General features: G+C 30.4%; 1 protein-coding gene across 4 annotated transcripts; it reads left to right on the top strand.

Annotated features, from left to right (window-relative positions):
- The first annotated feature begins 265 nt into the window (after positions 1-265).
- On the top strand, positions 266-18,170 carry LOC129974942 (alpha-tocopherol transfer protein-like). 4 transcript variants are annotated; one of them, XM_056087749.1, is made up of 7 exons: positions 266-284; positions 3,365-3,420; positions 9,025-9,193; positions 12,584-12,829; positions 15,133-15,326; positions 17,194-17,304; positions 17,945-18,170. In XM_056087749.1, the coding sequence occupies exons 3-7, from the start codon at positions 9,031-9,033 to the stop codon at positions 18,110-18,112; spliced, it is 882 nt and encodes a 293-aa protein (XP_055943724.1). In that variant the 5' UTR covers positions 266-284; positions 3,365-3,420; positions 9,025-9,030; the 3' UTR covers positions 18,113-18,170. The 4 variants fall into 4 exon arrangements, with proteins under 4 accessions (XP_055943724.1, XP_055943725.1, XP_055943723.1 ...); XM_056087748.1 differs by lacking the exon at positions 266-284 and adding an exon at positions 1,422-1,525; XM_056087750.1 differs by lacking the exons at positions 266-284; positions 3,365-3,420 and adding an exon at positions 1,387-1,525.
- The last annotated feature ends 1,698 nt before the right edge of the window (positions 18,171-19,868 follow it).

Raw genomic sequence — 19,868 nt, 5'->3', positions numbered from 1 at the left:
CAAAATTTAGAAAATTGGGAATGCATTATGTGCTACTTAAAAAAATTAATTCATCCACCTTGGAAATTTAACGTTCATTTATGATGGTTTTCGTTCGAAATAGCTGGACTCGAAGTGATAAGTTTCAATTTTCAAGAGAGTGGCGCTGTGATCGTTTCTGAAAATACAGAGTGAAATTGATTATTCCTCTTCAGTGTAAGAATGGAGAATGTGTAAATGAAATATTTAGTTGGCCTTTCTTTCAAAATGGCAAGTTTCATTTACTATTCATAGAAAAATTAATGGTAAATAGAATGCTTCTTAATCATGTATGACTGTATGCAATTCATTTATGATGGAATTAATATATTAAAGAATTTTTTCAATTTAAATGATTGTTAAACAGTTTTGATAAAAAAAAATTTCGGAATTTTTTAGTAGCAATAAAAATTTCTAATCAAAGTAGATTTTTTAAAATCTTTTCTATTTTTTAAAATTTATAATTAAATATAATAGGAAAATTTTTCTCACATTCATTACTGTGAATTCATTAATGTGAAATCAAAATTTAAATACATCAATCAATAAATTGATGATTTAACTTACAAAAATATTAAAATTTAAGAATTCAGTAGTGAACAGAATTTCAAAATTCTATCATATCAGGGTGAATGTGAAAAATCAGTTATAAAATTCCGCTTTTAAAAAAATGCAAACAGATTCCTTTGTACATAAGTCAAATTTTAATACGTATGTTTTAAATAGTTTAAGCATTCCAAAATATTATGAAAATCGGTAGCATTTCTCTATCTGCTCTTTGTATATTTTTTTAAAAATAGCTCTTTGATTTTTTAAAAATTGTGTTTCAGAGAAGTGAAACGATTACGCATTTTAATACTGGATAGTATCTACAAATTTTGTCATTCGACATTCGCGATAAAAAAAATCAAAGTCTGTTTGCACAATCTAATTAAATTCCCTCTCTTATCGAAAATGTATTGCATTACTGATTCAATTAAGAAATCAAAGAATATTTTAGATGTTTGTGGATTATCGAGCGATTGCATCGATTTATACCGTCTCTGAATTATCTAGTTTCAGCATATAAATATGAGAAATAATGATTCGATGTCCGTATGACGCACGGGCACGGTGATTAAGTGATTCGTCCATTTTAAATCTGGAAAAGTTTCCTATAACAGATAAAAAGGCTTGTTGAGGTGCCTATGAGGAATTGTCCTAAAACTTGTCCACAGCTGAAAGATATAAAATTTTTCCTCTTAAAATTTCATAACTTGCAAGGACTACCAATTTTGTAGAATTAGAATTTTTAAACTACTTAAAATTGAATAAGTATACTAATTCAATAGTTCGTAAAAGGAAATTATTTTTATTATTGTACTAAGTTAAGATAGAATTGCTGAAATCATTGCTGCAACAAAAAATATTAAATGTACTTTTTCTCTTACGAAGATGTTCATAAAAGTTTTATGTTGTTCTTAACTCACGTTGGTTGCACTTTATATGTTTCAAGGAATTGATAAAGGTAAAGTAAGCATTCAGCGTCGAATCATTTTATTATATATATTCTTGTGGAAAGAATTCTCACTATGTTTTAGAAGATATTTTACTTCCTTTTTACCATTTTTTTATTTAATGTTTTTAAAGTAATTTTTGATATAATCTTTTTTTTTTCTATTTACAATTTACCAGTGGTGTTTTTGTGCAATCTCGGTATAATATATAACGTTACCCTTTGTTTACCCTTCACAGTCGGAAAAGTAATTCGATGCATCATTATTTACCTCATACAAAGATTTGTTTTTCGCTCTGAAAAATAAATATACATATTTGTTTTAAGTCGAATTTCTTTGAAAAATCAACCTGCATCTTTTTGCCATTCTGTAAGCTATTTTTAACAAACAAAATTGAAAAATAAATAAATAAAACGTCAAAATGATGCACCGTCTTGAATGGTGAGGAGAGGTGCCATCCGAATGCAAAGGGAAAATGCATTCAATATATTTATCATATTCAATACAAAGATTAAATCGTAATGTGATTTTATTCAATTAATGAATCGATCCATTCTTTTAAAACTATTTACCTTTCAATAACATAATCTTTTATATTACATCTGTTTTTGAACAATATATGAATTTTTTAAAAATGTTTTGCACAAAATATCAGCGCATTTTGAGGTTTTCACGCACGCGCGGATAAATGCAAAGCACAGATACTACTATATTACGCAAGTAGGAATTGTAGGAAAATAAATTTCGATATGACTTCAATATATTAAAACCTTCCCCAACAAATGCCCTACAAAATGGTATAAATACCTCCAATATCAGTTAAATATTTCTCGAGTTTTTCCTCTTCCAAACATACGAGCTTTCAGGAGACTTTATACTATGTATAGATATAAAAAGATATATGCTCACTATGATTGCTTAGAATATTGACAATGAAAATGATATCAAATGGTTTATAACAAAAAAAAAGTATAAGATTTTTTTAAATAAATGAACATAAAAGTCAATCCTTAGCGGGATAGCGACTGAAATAAACAAATAACAAATCATTACTTCTCACAGATTAAGTATTATATCCATTCTTCTTCATCTTGGATGATATATCTCTACAAGCTGAATCACTTTTCTATTCATTCCATCTGTATTTGAACTCAAAATCTTCTTTTATGATTTTCTTTTCCCTTCTTGGATTTCTTCCCTGACTTTTTCTTTTCTTTGAACTTCCTATAACATAAAATAAATAAAATGAACACAGGTAAATTTTGAAAAATGCTGAAGATGACCTTCGTTCTCAAAACATAATTTTGAAATATATTTTTAGGAATGTACTCGACAATAAACTTTCATCACATTTAAAGTTCAAAATAGTCGATAATCAATAATAAAGTTTATAATAATAATGTATTGCATATTCAATAATAAAGTTTATAATAATAATGTATTGCCTATTCAATAATAAAGTTTATAATAATAATGTATTGCATATTCAATAAGAAAGTTTATAATAATAATGTATTGCCTATTCAATAATAAAGTTTATAATAATAATGTATTGCCTATTCAATAATAAAGTTTATAATAATAATGTATTGCCTATTCAATAATAAAGTTTATAATAATAATGTATTGCATATTCAATAATAAAGTTTATAATAGTCAATAATAGCTTAAAATAGTCAATAAGCAGAAAGAAATACTTGTATGTTATCAATCGCCTCTATCTACGCTCATTCAGCACTTACAATCTCGGTCAAAGATTATTTAAAAACTTTTATCGTCTGTTTTTTGCTTTTTTTTTTTGTATTTGTTTTTATCGTTTCTACTACAATAGCTGAGTTTGCAATTTTCAGTTCCTCTATGTCCAGTGGCCATCAGAGTTGTATGAAAATTGAGCTTGGATAAAGAAGTAAGTTGTAAATATATTTATGTGTCATTTCCAATAATAACTGAATTTTAAAATCAGAAAACGATTTCATGACGAAATGGATTCTGTGCTCATTCCTAGTTGTTGGTAAACATTGAAATGAGATCTGATACTGAAATTAATTCGACCAAAATAATTAATTTCTAAAATAAACTAATAATACTTTAAAAAAATTGTTTAAAAAAATCAGAGTCTAAAGAATCAAATTAGTTAACCTTAAGTTATTTTTTTATTTACGTTTTAATGCTTATCTTTAAAGTTGATTCAAGTAATTTGTCACAGATGGTGTTCTTTTATACGACACTATTAGAATCGAAATTACAGTGATATGGCAATCAGAATATCAAGTGATTTCTTGTTGATTTGCTTAGTTATCATTTCCTAATCATGGCATTTTATAACAGTCGCCACTTCAGGTATCCGAACACGTTGAAAAGGTCGAGTTTCGCCAAAAATGACATTTTTTAAAAAAATTCTTTTATTGGATAGACCAGTCTTTAAGCTACCCAAAACAGGTTTACTTTAATCTCTATGTTAATTAGAAGTCAAAATATTAATATTTTCGCAATGATCGGTAAATCGGAAGTGGGAGTTTAAATAACCGAAAGTTCCGATTTAAAGGACCCAAAACATGTCAAAAATTTGTATAAACACAAATTTAGTTTAAATACGGAGCAATTTTTGCACTGCAAAATGAAAAATGCCAATGAAAGTTTTAACTGTGTTTTGTGAAAATTTGTTCCTAAAGATGTCTTTGTTGAGCTCCGAACCCTCAGATTAGGGGCATTTATGTCTGTAACATTTTAACTGTACATTTTAACGAAGGTTTTATACGATTACTGAATATTATAGGAGTGTATATGTTATTGGAGTGTATTATAGTGCAAATACAGTTAGAGCATTTGCTGAGCTCGACAAAAACAGAATATACCAATCTAGGCGGCATTCACTGCCAAACACAAAAATTGCCACGAAAAAAAAATGATTAAAAAAGGGAAATTATTAAATTCTTAGGAGGGGAAGAAGGTATAACTTATAAATGTGGTGAATTTTAAGTATGTACACACATAATTTACTTTAAATGCATTTTTTTCAAAATTGATTTTTTTCTTATTTTTTGCTCGTTTCAAATCAAATCACTCAAAATATAATGATCATATTACTACGAAATTTGTTTGAATTTGTCTTTATACTATTTTATAGGTGATGAAATAAAAGAATTTAAAATGAGGAAATGCTTTTTAATTTACAGCCTATTGTTTGAACAATAACGCCATAAATTTATTTAAAATTTCATGATAAATTCTTTGACGTTCTAAAATTTTTATTTATTATTATAACCATACGATTGTAGTTCATTCCCTAGAGAAACTATGCAGTTTATTTTGGTATATTTTGTTCGGATGAGAGTAATAGTTTTTGGTGTAGCCAAGTTTTTAAAGAATTTGCTTAAATGTATGCTATTAAATGCTAATTTTCAAAAAGTTTTAATGTTTATTTCAAATATTGACATCCTATTACTAATTTTGAATAGTCTTAAACCCAGAAATAGGGTTAAAGTATGTCTACACCATGTCTTTCTAAAAAAGTGCTCCGAACGTGTTCGGATACCTTAAAATTAAGAGAAAAAATCAGAAGGAGAAATTCGAACCTTCTCTCTGAAACATTGAAGAATGCTAATGTTTTACGTTCCTCTGCTTTCATGTAAATATTTATATATGTTTTTTTTATATTTTATTATTATAAATGCATAACCTAAAACAATTAAAGCATTTTTTAAAAATATTTTGAAATACATTTAAAAATTTATTAAATTTAAAATCATGGTGAAACTAAACGTTGGGAGTGATGGTATTAGAAAGAATTATGTAATAGTTAATTTCGAAATTATTGAAGTGAAACTTTAATTTTCATTCGTTTTTTTAAATAAAAAATCTTATTTAAAGCTCCGGAAATTTTATATATATTATTTTTTTATATTTTATTATTATAAATGAAGAACCTAATACAAATAATGGCATTTCTGAAGAAAAATAAATTTGATTCATTAAACTTGAAATCGTGCCAAAGCTATTTGTTGGTAATGGTGGTAGTAAAAAAGACTGTGTACTAATATATTTTGAAATTATTGAATAAAAACTTTAATTTTCATTCATTTTTCAATTAAAATCTTTGTTAAAAATTTGAAAGTTCATTTTTTAGTAATTGCTTATCAAATTTCATACATCCGGATTCTATTTTAGCCCGAAGAGAATTTTGATGAATGTCGCAATTGACAAATATTGTTCTGTTTATGAAAAGTATCATACCGCAAAATTTTATCTAATTGTTGATCTGAAAATCAATAAAACATGTTAAACGTCAGTACCAAAGTAGCGCATGTATTATATATTTTCAAAATAAAAAGAAACTCTACTCCTTTGAAATGTGATTATTTATAAATGCTTCATAAATAATGTTTCCTTAGAAATAACTCAATAAGTTAAATTTATCCCTATTAACAAATAAATTAACTGAGAAAATTAACAGTTAACTGTCTAAATCTCGAAGTTTTCCCATTACGAAAACTAATCATTTTCAATAATTCGATATATTATATCTTTTGCATAATATTTATTTTTATATATTTATATACTTATTATATTTTTTATATGCTTTATGTATTTATATATATAATATTTTTAAATTAATTAAATTTTGTCCCAAAATTTCAAGAGTTTCTGAGATATAACTCAATTGGTTTTTAACCATTCTTCTTCAAAGGAGCTATTTCATTACGAACTGTATATTAATTAATTATCAGCTTACTGGTATAAAAAGTCATTTTTTTTTTCACTAAATTACTAATAATTCGGAGAAAACTAAGCAAACCTTATTTAGGTTGATCTTTATAACCTGAATATTTTTTTCAAAAAATCTAAAAATAATTTAAGCTTTTTTTCACTGGAAATTTGAATATTTCATTATATTTCAAAATGTTTTTTTAATTCCGCCTATGTAATGGATCCTTCTTCTTTAAATGATTCCTCCCTAAAGACATTTCATAGCATTCAGAAATTTTAAATCTGAATGAAATACATTAATTATGCTATTTTTAAACTAATTATTAACTCGCTGATCCGAAACAAATTGCTGTAAAAATGAAATGGTTCGACGTTTTAAAAAATGAATTTTTCAGGTTTTATTAAAAGGAGGATATTTTATTATCTGTAGGTAGCAATTGTAAATAAGGTAGGAAATTTGTCAGGGAAAATAGGTTTTCTGTCAATAACAAAGATATCACATACAGGGTTTTAATGGATGGCCATAAATATATGAATCAAGTCAATATAATAACGTATAAATTTTGAAGAATTTTTATAATAAAATTATATTAATAAGTTTTAAACTACAGAAAATAAATACTGTTTCTTAAGAGAAAATTCAAATCACATTACTTGGTTGAAGGAATGGGGTGATGTTTATGATGGAGAAATGGTATCGTTTTAGAATATTCTGATATCTGAAAGATTATTTTGGTATTAAATTTCTGCTTCCTACAAAGTAAAAAGAATTGGATAAAATTTGGTACATCTTTAGGGATCTGAACTATAAATTCTGATCAAATTTTTGTCAAAATCAAAAATTTTTAACATATAATTTATTTCTAATCGTTCTATCTGCATTTTCTTGATTTTTTTTAAACCAAAACCTTTTTTCTCTCCCTCCAGGTCCAGAGATTATGCCTTTTTTTTCAGCGTACTGGATTGAAGTTCAAATATTTTGATCATTTCATAATACTTAATGGAATTTCGTGAAAATTTAATAATATTATTAAATTTTTGAATATTACATTGAAATTTGAATTTCTAAATTTGTAGATCATCTTTGACCTTTTTTTTTATATATATTCTTCATTTTTCTTACTTGTTGTATATTCTTTTTTATTTAAATCTCGAAAGCATCCATTTTTATCTATTGTAAATTTTCCGAATTTCTATTACAGAGTTCATTTGAATGAATCCAAAAATTGAAATATCTTTTTGAACTTCTATTATTACAGCTGCAAATGTCTGTCATCAAAAAGAGTATCGAAAGAAATCTTTTAGCTCCCTTCTCTTCTTTTCAAAAAGTGCCTTTCAAACTATCCTATTCAAATACGGATTATCATGCAGTGTTGCCCAGCAATTATCTTTTCATCCGTAAATGTTTACAAAAAAAGAAGAAAAAGAATGCCTTCTCTGATATCTAGACAAATTTTAACTTTATAAATAGTATCGAACGATTTAATTCTTTTTATCTATCGAAATTTCTTTTTCGGAAACCAAAACCTTAAGCCGCCTACAAAGATTATTTGGAATTAAAGTTATCACCTATCAACATCCAAATCGTTATTTGGTGTGCAGCAGTGGTCATCTCATTCGTCGGATACTCATCTGTATAATTTTTGTATTTCGGGTCATAAGAAATATATATTTGGTTTACAAGAATAAGCGAAAAAATGTCATAATTGATTATTTTTTAAACATTAAGATTAACAGTTAATAAAAACATTACAATCCTATGTACTTAACAAAATTCAGGAAATATTTCATTAAGTCTTTTATATAAAAATTTGGATAATATGGCGAATATTACCAAATTGTGCATCTCATGTTTACGAGTTTTTTGTCAACTATTAGATTTGTTTCACAGAATTTTTATTACAGAGGTTTTTCACCTGGCAAGTATATTCATTTCTTTATTGTAAGAGAATGTATAGCTCTATTGTAATAAAACTAAAACGTAAAATGAATACCAAGAAAACAAAGCATATAGACGATTTTAAAAAACTTTAAAAGACGTACAACACATTTCAAAATTATTAACGCTATATCTCAAAAGCATTAAAAGAATTTAAGAGTTTTAAAGTTGCAGATACAAAATCATAAACACACTAAAAATATACAGACAATTAAGAAATTGTAAACAATATTAAAGGACGCAGATTTTCTGACAACCTGTTAAAAATGTTATGAAGTCTAAACAAAGAGAAATCAATATAATAAACTTTGACAAATGCATTTTCAATTAAACTGTGGTTTCTAAAAGCTTAGTGAAAAAAAAAGTCTGCATACCTAATTAGCTATTAGTTTTAAAAAGCGAAACAATCTGAAGTGGATGTATTAAAACGCAATTTTAAATAAATAACATTTAGACTTGCAACGTCCTTATAAAAGTTACTTATTCTTTACAATATAATTTATACCTTTGTCGAAATTCCATATATATATATATATATGTGTGTGTGTGTGTGTGTGTGTGTGTGTGTGTGTGTGTGTGTGTGTGTGTGTGTGTGTGTGTGTGTGTGTGTGTGTGTGTATGTATGTGTGTGTATGTATGTATGTGTATATATGTATGTGTGTGTATATATGTATGTGTATATACGTATGTGTATGTATGTATATGTACGAATATGTATGTATGTATATATGTTTCTTTATGTATGTATATATATGTATATATATACATGTATGTATATGTATGTATAAGTATAATTATTAATAGGAAATGCGCTATTTTCAAAAGCAAAGAAATTCAAAATTTGTTTTTTTTTCCCTCTTGAAGTCAGAGATGTCATCTGAAACTCCCATACAGATGAAGAAAACGAGCAGTTTTCTGCCTTATCCAAACGATCACCTGCCCGATTATGCACTGAAGAAGGCAGAGCGGGAATTGAAAGAAACGCCCGAAGCAAAACAAACAGCACTGGCAGAATTTAAAAAATTGCTTCAAGGTATTTAATGAATATTCATTTCATTTTGGCTCGATCGTAACCAATTAAATTCAGAAACTGCAATAGAATTATCACGTACAATGGCAGCAATATATTCTATCAAATAATTTGTACTCGTTTTCATTATACAAAAAAAAATCAATGAAAGAACATGAAGTACCAATTAATTTTTAGGAAAATTGCACTTAAAATCCTAAAATTTCTCATTTTTAAATAACATTTTTTTTATATAGTTAGTGATAGAAACATCAAATCAAAGGCTTTGTCTAAAAAAATGTGATTTCCAGCAAAGTATAGAGATCCGTTGTTAGAAAGTAAAGTTCAGTTGTTTCCAGTAAAGTATCAGATCAGTTGTTAGAGTCAATAAATGGTGAAGATGAAAGATCAGATGTCCTCTCTCAAAACTTCTATAACACATGAAAAAGGACATCAATCCAAGCAAATTTTCTGAACTCGGCTCTTGAAAAAACGCTGAATATATAAATATGTAGATACCGAAGAAGACACTTTACAATTAAGACAGTATAACCACTTACGAATTATTTTTGTATTCTTCGAGCAGGTTCAAATAATGGAAAAGCGCAGATATGTGTTATATAAAAAGTATATTGTTTCCAAAAGTGTGGCATAAATACTGTTAGAGTCTTATTAGAAATGCAGTAAGGTTTTCAGTCTAGAAAAATTTCTTATCTAGATAAAAATAAATAAAATATTTCATGTTCATATGTATAGAATGTTACAGGGTGATCAAGAAATAACAGGAGAAGTTCGGAGTCTTGTAGAATATTATGTACTGGACGAAATATAACAAAATTTGGCCATCACACATATTAAAGCATGCACTTTTGATTTGTCTAGGAAAAAAATTATTCCAAAAAACAGCAATAGGGAAAATTCTGGCGCTGCGATCAAAAACTTCATTATGTAATTTGCATATGGGTGTTTTGTGACACGATATCGAGAATGAAAGGAAGCATTGAGGGAATTCAAGTCATTCTTTAAGAATTCACTCGTCGATGGCTTTGTCACTAAGTAAACATGCCTTATGAGTTCACTGCTCCTTTTATCACCGACCCATACTTTTATGAAGAAGTTGGTAGAAATGAACTAGTAACTTGTTCTGTCATGCCGATGCTCGAGAACTTTGTGACACCTCAACTGCAGCAAGGAAATTGTATCGATTCTACCATTTTGATGCAAGATAGTGCGCCACCGCACATCGGAAGTCGGGTGAAGGATATGTTGCGTCAAAAATTCGCAGACGCTAGAATAATTAGTCTTGCCTTTCCCATAAATTGGTCTCCGAGGTCCTCTGCTCTGAATCCTTGCGATTTCTGGTTATGGGGCCGTTTGAAAGGCATTGTGTATTAAGGACATGTTTCTGACATTCCTACTTTAAAAGATCAAATAACGTGACATGTCAGACGAATAAATGCCGATATTCTGCGAAACCTCGTGTACCGCATGCAATTATTGAAACATCAGGCTGGTGGTCAACTTGAGCCAAAATTGTAAGTTGCTATAATACACGTTTTTAATTGGTATTTGTTGTGTTGCTATTTACTGTTTCCACTGGCAGTTATGTATTCTTTTTTGATACATTAAGCGCTTGCAGCGCCAGAATTCCTCCTATCGGCGTTTTTTGGTGCTATTTATTTTGAAAAATCGAAACCGCATACATTAATGTGTATGGTGGCCAAATTTTGTTATATATCGTACAATAAATAACATGTTACAGGGCTCCAAACAACTCTTGTTATTTCTTGATCATCCTGTATACTTTAAATAAGACATTATTTGCATTAAATAAGAAACAAATATATTAATCTTCTTAGATTCTTTGTTTCAACTGAAATAGAAGATAGGTTTTATTGTTTCGTGGCAGGAACAATTAATCAATTCCGTAAACGCACATAATGAAAAGGAAAAGTGTTACGTAGTTATATAAAAGACTGCACGCATATTAAATCAAAAGAATAGAAGTGCCTCTTAACTATTCCAAGCCTTACCATTAAAAGAATCGAATTAGATTTAACGTGTTTCATATTTTCATGCAAAACAGGTGTTTTATTCTGCTTTCAGTAAACTGAGTCGACCGTGGGGAATCGAACAAAACCTGGAGTGCCTTGCGCCTTTCATTTTGTTGCCATTTTTAACTTCTTGTCCGCAATGTTGAAAGACTTTGCTGTGTCTAACAATTTTATTAGCTCAGATCATAATTGAATACCAACCAAAAAAAGTCGCAATATCTTCAACTCTAAGCTTCAATAACAAAACAATTTGACTTATAAAAATGAGTTTTTCATTCAAAGTCATTTCAAAGTAACGTTTTACAAATCTCTCTCTTTCACCCTCGAAGGCGGCAACTGAAAAGATTCAATAACAGATCTTGTAGTATTTCTACTGTATTTTAGCATCGCATGGTGTTACGGGTAGAAAGAAGTTTTATTATAAGGATATTACTTTTAAAAACGATTGTTATAACAAGATGAATTTACAGTTAAAGGTGATTTAATATTATAGTTACTTTATAAGACTGCTTATCGATTGTTTATAGGTAAAAATATCTAGAAATCTATATTGAACTCTTGTATAAACCAAGAAAGAAATAGCGACTACTTCTCATAGAAAAATTGTTCTATATTATGAAGAAGATAAATTTTGTATCTTCACAGCTTTTGAAATTTTTTGTTTGTAATAACGAATGGAGACATTTATTAATTATAAATAAGCAGTAAAGGTGCAATTGAAAAAAGAAATATCTCAATAGCGGACATATTTGAACTAAAATATCTTCGTCCGATCAGATCTGCATGAGATTCCCAGTTGCACATAATATTAATTCCCAATTGCACATAACTTGTATGAGAGCCTAATATAGAGTGTTGAATAAATTTTAAAAAAATGGAAAGGTTTAAGCCACTTTTCAAACTTTTTCTTTCAAATGAACTAATACCACGCTAAGTGCTTAGGTCGAGGCGACCTGGTGATAAGATCTCGGCTTGGAAACCGGAGGGCTTCAGGCTCGAGACCCGATTCCACCGAAGAACTATCGTGGAAGCGGGTCTGTTGTTTGATAAATCAGTCGGGGCCAAACGTCTTCCCAATGGAGCCGTGTGGAAGTTTGGAGAGAGGATTGCCAGCTCAGGTGTCGTCCTCGTCATCTGACCGTGGTTCAGAATGATAGGGTCTGCCCCAAAATAGCCCTAGTGAGGTTTTTAAACAGGAAATGAATATAACTAACTATAACCGCGGGCTAAGTGGTTGTTTCTGTTGAGCAGCAAATAAAATTTATTTAAATAAATAAGCCATTTCAAATATCAGTCATTGTATAAATAAACAAACTTCTAAAATAATACTAGTCATTTACTTTTAATACATTTTACACAGAAAATCCAAAAACTAAGGAGATACATTTCGAAGAAGATTTTCTGATTCATTATTTGAGGGGTACTAAGTACACGATCCAGAAAGCAGCTAACCACCTACAGAATTACGTTGATTTCAGGACGAAGCACAATCATTTATTTCAAGCTATTTCAGAAGAGTATTTTCTTACAAAACGCTTCATTGGATCGTGTGTCGTCTTACCCGACAGATGTCCAGAGGGGTGCGTGGTTTTTTGTATTCGACTTGGTAAGTAAATGTTCGCGTGAACTTTCATAGCTCTGAATGTTGAAATGGTGATGTTTTTAAAGGCTGATAAAATGATTTGTAAATTGCAGAATGTGAAAACAAGCACAGACAGAAAGAAACGATCTCCTAGTTTATAATTACCAAACTTGACACGAAGTGTTTTCTTGAGAATAGGTTCTTGCTAAATAAGAGTTTCATAAATGTTCAATTAGATTTAGGAATGTATCGATTTTTTTTTCTTTTCCTCAGTCATTCCGATTCATGTTAATGAACATTAGCTATTTCTGGTCTACATTAAAACTCAAAAAATAACTATTTCACTCATTTACAAGCTTATTTCTCAAAAACTTTTTCTCTTTCCTTATATTCTTTCATTAAATAAGATGGAATTTATTCTCTCTATTTATATTAAAGATGAATGCGTAGGTATGTGTTGTATCACTACAGGCGGCAAGTTTTTTTTCATTTAAAAGTCAAAGTACGAAGAATATTTCACTGAATATGATTCTTTAGAACCAAAGAACTAGTTAAAAGTTAGACTTCATAAATACTGAAATTCAAATAATGAATGGTGTCCCAAAATGACCGCAAGATTGGCATTTTCTACCATGCGTGCAGTAAAGTCTTGACAACCCTATTAAAGAACCATCTGACAGTTGTTAGTTTTGGGTGAATAAAAATGAAGCGTTACACATATAGAACAACGTGTTAACGCAAGATTTGAATAAAATATGAAACATAGTTATTTTCTTTTAATTGTTATATTTTTATTGCTTCGTAAAATACACAGGATAGGGTTCTGCATGGAGTAATACGTAAGGCAAATGCCACCACGGCGTTACTGGCACACACGCACTCTTTCGACAAAATTGTCCATGACATTTTGCATAAATGCGGCTGCATTTCTTTGATTCAGGGTTGGATTTCAATGCACGCGTGTTTGTGGGCTTGTTGGCATACACCTTTGACTTCAAATAACTCTATAAAAAGAAATCTAATGGAGTTAAATCTCGCGATTTAGGGGGCCAATTCTTAAATTTTTGAAATGTGGCCGCCAAACTTTTAAAAATATTGTTCAACAATGAAAACTCGTTGTTCTATCGCGTTCAACTCTCTTTTTACTGAGTTTAAACTATCAGCTGCCAAATGGGTTTTTTGTTAATAGGGCCGCCACCTCTTTACTGCACGAATGGTGGCAAATTAAAAATCGAGCTTTAATTATTGGATACTATTTACAATGAATGGAACGGTGCAACGCTTCTATAATATTATAATTTCTAATACTACCAAAATTTAAAATATTATGCCGAATAAACTATAAAGAGACCAGTTACATTAAATATATATTAGAGAGCATTATTCCGGATAAGATAAGATAAAGATATAGTAATTAATAAAAGAGGACTGGTTATTTCAGGGTAAACAAATTTCAAATGCCTATATTTTAATTCCATACTTTTCTGCTGGCTCTGTCTTTACCATGAAAGAAAGGATCACCGGGAAAACGTATAGAAAAAATTTTGTTGATCAGGTCCATTCTGTGTTGCAAACTTTGTTTCCTGCAGGAGATGGAATTTTTCAAAATGATAATGCTCCTATTCGTGCATAACTAGGCGCATTCTTTTGATATTTGGAATACATGTTGTGCAATTTGATGAAAACGGGGATGAGGTGAAACATCTACCAAGGTCCTCACGATCTCCCCGGCCTCAATATAATTGAACCCTTATGGCCTGTTTGAAAGCATTCAATCCAGAATCGATATGCACCGCCGGCATCTCGACCGGAGCTTCCACAATATCTCCCATGAACAATGATGCAATGATTCCTCTAAACGCTATTCCACACTTGTATGAATCGATTTCAATCGAATCCAGCTAAATGACATGCCAAAGAGGGTCTTTCGCCTTATTAATAATGATTTTTATATTAGTCTGTGCTGTTTCCATTCATTTAGACCATATACATATACCTACGGGTAAATGAATAAAAAGGCAATTTTAAAGTTTTTTTTTTAATTTTATATATTTTAGATTTAGGAAATTCAAATATTTTGTCTTACAAAAGAATAGAAGAAAAAAATTTTGACATATTAAAAGTTCCACAAATTTTTCTTTTGTCTAGTCATTTCCTTTCTTGTTTTAACAGGATAATTTTCATGACATCCAGATGTATTCAAAGTTGCTTTGATTCTTATATGACCGTATAGCTATTTTAAAACTCTCAAAATATATGTTAAAAGTTTTGTTCATTTTCTTCAAAATTCTAGCTGCATTCTCTGAAAATAACAAATTTTTAAACAGGGAAGTGGAATCCGAGAGAAATCCCATTAGATGACTTCATAAAATTGTACCTGCTGACAAGTTTGCAAATTTTACGTGATCCAATGGCACAAATTAATGGATTCAAAACCATTTTTGACATGAAAGATACCAATATTCATCACCTTCGACACGCTACTTTACATAATTTGTACATTCTGTATCACCTACCTCTGGTAAGTCATATTTGTACATTGTTAAATTAAAAATTTATTTAATAAAAGCAGGTTTTAAATATATATTTTTAATGAATTTAATGAATGATTGTAGATGGAACAGCATATCATGCATCATCAATAGATAGAGGAGCGATCAAAGCCCTTTCTCTATTTTACTTTCTCATAAACGAAAAAAATTCGAAATTTTGACATCTCTCGACGTTTTAGATCTCATATATATATATATATATATATATATATACATTGTTACTGACAAGTGTTCCGTGGCAAGCTTTACGACGAAACATCAGCGCGAGACATACACAATACACAGCAGCACACTTAAAACAAACCGCAACTCACAAATAGCAAACGATAGTAAACAACCACAACAGCACACAAAGCGGCCAGACAGAACTTAGCAGCAGAAGGGAATATACGCAACTATCCACTAAGATCTCTCCAAAAGCCTCCAATTCTCCACTATCTCCTTCGCTTTAACCGTACCTGACTGCCGACTCACTATTATACGACTGGCGATTCCACACACAGTTTGATGCTGCTTCAATACCTGTCTCCACAACTTGGCGCACAGTCCACTATTGCTATGGTTCTACTCAACGCTTGCGCTTCGCTATACTGATCCAGCTTATTCGTCGTTGATTTACTATACGACTGTCTTCAGCTTGGAATGTCGGTCTTTTAGAGTTTCCAGAACAGGGCAGAGAAGGTTCTTGAACAAACAAGCATAACTCGAATCGCCAAAATTCCAGAAGATTCTGGTATCATCAATTTAGTCGACAAAACCTGGGGGCCATCGATCCGGCATCCGATCAGCATCCAATAGAGCTGATCGGACAACAGTTTTTCCTACAATGGAACTAATCTTGCTAGAAAGGAACGTTACAGTTTCGTAGCAATATATATACGTGTGCCCGTGCGTGTGTGTGTGTTTAAATTCCTTGGTTTCTAATGAAATTCAAACACAGTTTTAAGTTTAACTTTTGAACTATTTCACTTCAGTTTGTAGCCATCATTTCAGGAGAAATAGAAAAAAAAATTATATTTTGCTGTGTGGATGAAATTCTGTATAGTCAGAACTATTGGACCACTTTTGAGAATTTTTGTGTGATGCAATTGCGAGGTAAGTCATTAAATATCAAAACTCTATGTTTTCTGTTGGAAAAATATCATAATGGAGCTCTCCAATCCTGCAACAATATCCATTTTGCAAAGTATCATAACATTTCAAAGCACATGAACGTTTAGATTCATCATAAAACAATTTTCTGTCCCCTTCCACTTTCCAACTTCTAATAATATCGAAAAATGACTATTTGACAAAGCGCCTAACTTCAACAACCTGATCGGTTTCGCCCTACGTTAGAGTATCCTTCTTTTAACCTGCAAGAATAATTAAAAATGCATTTCATTTGTTTTATTAAGATGTAGTTCATCAATGTTCCTTGACTATATTAAAAAAAATAGTTTCAATATCGTAGGCGAATAACGGGTCGCCGAAGGCAGCTAGTTCTTATGTATTTTTGATTACATATTTTACATTTTTGGCTCTTTCATGAATGCGAAATGAAATTTTGTAATGCATTTTTTTTCTCTTATTTTCCTTAATTGATAAATTTATTCCGATGATACATTTTATTTTTATTTTCAAAATTTTAATGTCTTATATACATTTTATCACTAAGATATCCGCAAGATATCTGGAGGGAGCAAAGAACAAAAGATGGCATTTTCTGTTCTACAACTACAATTTCTAATACTACAACCCATTTTCTAATACTTGAATTTATTTCAAAAATCAATGCTTTATATATTATTTACTTATGTTGAATAAACTTAAAATGTCTTTAATCTGCTTTTACAGAACTGTATTCCCGTCCGAATAAAGGGACTTCATGTTGTCAACCAAACTGCTCTGGTGAGTTTGGCATGGAGAATTCTGTACCCATTTCTACCGGAAAAAATTAAAAAAAGAGTAAGTGCGTTTACAATGCTATAAAAGAAATCGTAATCTCTCTCTTTCTCTCTCTCTCACACACACACACAAGTGGTTTTTCATACATTTCTCCTGGCTGTTTTCATTATATTATTTTGTCATCAATATATTTGATTGTCACATTGCAATTTATTTATAGTTCTTCCCATATAAAGGGTGTCCCAAAATGAACGCTAGATTTAAATTTGCCACCATTCGTGAAGGAGCTGATAGTGTAGGGTTAGTAAAAATGGAAGTGACACGATAGAACAACGTGTTGACGCAAGATTTGAATGAAATATAAAACACATTTTTTTTTCTTTCAATTGTTATAGTTTTGTTGAATCGTAAAGTACACAGGATAGAGTTATGGACAGAATAACACATAGGACAAATGCCTCCACAACTTTGCCGGCACATTCGCATTTTTTGCAGAAAATTTTCACGACTCTTTTCATAATTGTGGCTGCATATACATTACAGAGAAATTACAAGTTAGTATCATAATTTAAAAGTTTTTCATAATACATTTCCTTGTTCAGCAATCATTTGATTTTATGCATCATTTTCCCCTCAGATCTATTTGTTAAATCGAGGATTCACCCTATCGTCATTTTTAAAGTGAGCATTTCTCTTTCAGACCCATTTCCACTCGGAACCTCGGAAGTTGCTCGACTATTTCCCTTCCTCTACGCTGCCTGTTCAGTACGGTGGAGATCTCCCGGAAATAGATTCTACAGAATTAACTTGGAGATTAAATAAAGAACAGCGAGATAACTCGATGCGTGGACAACCTAATTTTTATTAAATTTATTTATATTGTACAATTTTTTAATAATGTGTATAATAAAAGCTCTTTGTAACTAGATACTTGTTGAATGGTGACCATAACTTATTTCATAAACAAATTTTAATTTATAACTGCGTCAACTATTATTCTGGTCTCTAGTATTGAATTCATTTTGGAAATCATAATTTAAATTAATTAACCAAATTAATTAATGAATCAAATTAAATTTATCTAATAAGCTAAATGAATCCCTTTTCTTATTCGAATTTCAAGCCTAAAAATATTTTAACATAATATGACTAGAAAAAAATGGCCCTTTAAAGGATTAAAATAAATGGAGAAATTTAAAGAAATATTCCGCTAGTCACAAAAATGTGTGATAAAGGTCATATAAATCTTATATCAAATAATGAGTGATCTTCCTTTCTAATCACTGTTCATTCTTGAGAAACTGTATGCTTGAAACTGCATTCACTGTATGCTTTCTATGGGGAAAAAAACATTTAATACAGTTCACGAATCACAATTAATAAATGAAATATCTGATGTACCCATTTGAAGCACTAAGAACGGATGTAAGATGATGAATTATTGAGTTTTTAATCATTAAAGTTATTCCGCCGCCCCTGTGGGTAAGTCGATAGTTTCTAATGGTGGTATAATTGGCTATTTTAAGTATGTCACCTGGGTTCAGGGGCCACTCATCCTGTCTCCACTCTTTGACGAAGTATTTATATTCACGAAACTTGTTCTTAAGCAAACCTGCATTCCAGCATATAGCACTTAGATTGTTGTCTTTATTAGCATTGAATTTGCTGATTGATGAAGGGAACTTGAAGTACAGAGGTCAGTTGGTCGAAGGATGAGCTCATCATTTGGTTAACTTGATTGATTTGGACATTAGGAAAACTTGGGAAGTTTGCTTGGAATTATCTTTGAGTAAGAGCTGAGGTGTTAACTCCTGCTGAAGGCAGTGGTACTTGCATGACATGAAAAATTGGAGGATTCTTGATTCTCGCAAGTGCTCCAGGGTTATTCCTAAGCAGGTTTGACTTGATTTATATTTAGAGAGTTTTTAGGGCGGTATTAGGTCCATTGCAGAGGAGAATCAATTGGCTTAGAGTAATCAGCTCAGAGACGCACACATTTAAAAGAGAGACACCGCAGATTTAAAACATTTGGTATCACTCAGACAGAAATGGCTGTGAGGAAAGAAATCTTAACACTTGTAACATTGTCCCAGAGACATTTTCTTCTGAGAGGTCCAACAATGAATCTCATGTAATATATGGACTTCATATGAAAAATATCCTTGCTGATTTCAGTTTTCGGTAAAGGCATCAGGAGCAGGGATAGATTGGTCTTGGTCCTTCGGTGACGGAGTGGATGGTAAAAATTCCATGGCCTGTTGCTTGGATTTATTTTCCTTTCCTTCATTTCAAAGGTGTAAATGATATACGGATTAAGGCGAAGGAATGAAGCTTCTGCTCTATGATAGGCATTCGGATAGCTCCGTGGGCTTCAATTGAAGTTGAAAAACTTTAAGTTTATTATTTGAAAGCAGGCGCCCTTCAATGCTTGAATTAGTAATATTTTTAAGATCCTTGAGAAGTTAAGACATGTTGAATACTTGATCGATGATAATTAGAGGAATATGCTTTTTAATTGGTTCGTTAGTCGCTTGAGATGAGCTCTTATTTATGTAGGTACCTTTGTCATTTTCATTGGGTGTTAGTGCGTTTTTATTAGTTATGTTTGGAAATTCTTTTTCGTA

This window comes from Argiope bruennichi, chromosome 7, assembly GCF_947563725.1.
Source record: "Argiope bruennichi chromosome 7, qqArgBrue1.1, whole genome shotgun sequence".
NCBI classification, from domain to species: domain Eukaryota; kingdom Metazoa; phylum Arthropoda; class Arachnida; order Araneae; family Araneidae; genus Argiope; species Argiope bruennichi.
This window is presented reverse-complemented; position numbering and strand designations above follow the sequence as displayed.

Coding starts and splice junctions, on each gene's coding strand:
- LOC129974942 (XM_056087749.1), top strand. CDS start 9,031: ATGTCATCTGAAACTCCCATACAGATGAAGAAAACGAGCAGTTTTCTG. Junction 9,194..12,583: donor ATTTAAAAAATTGCTTCAAG/GTATTTAATGAA, acceptor CATTTTACACAG/AAAATCCAAAAACTAAGGAG. Junction 15,327..17,193: donor TTCTGTATCACCTACCTCTG/GTAAGTCATATT, acceptor CTGCTTTTACAG/AACTGTATTCCCGTCCGAAT.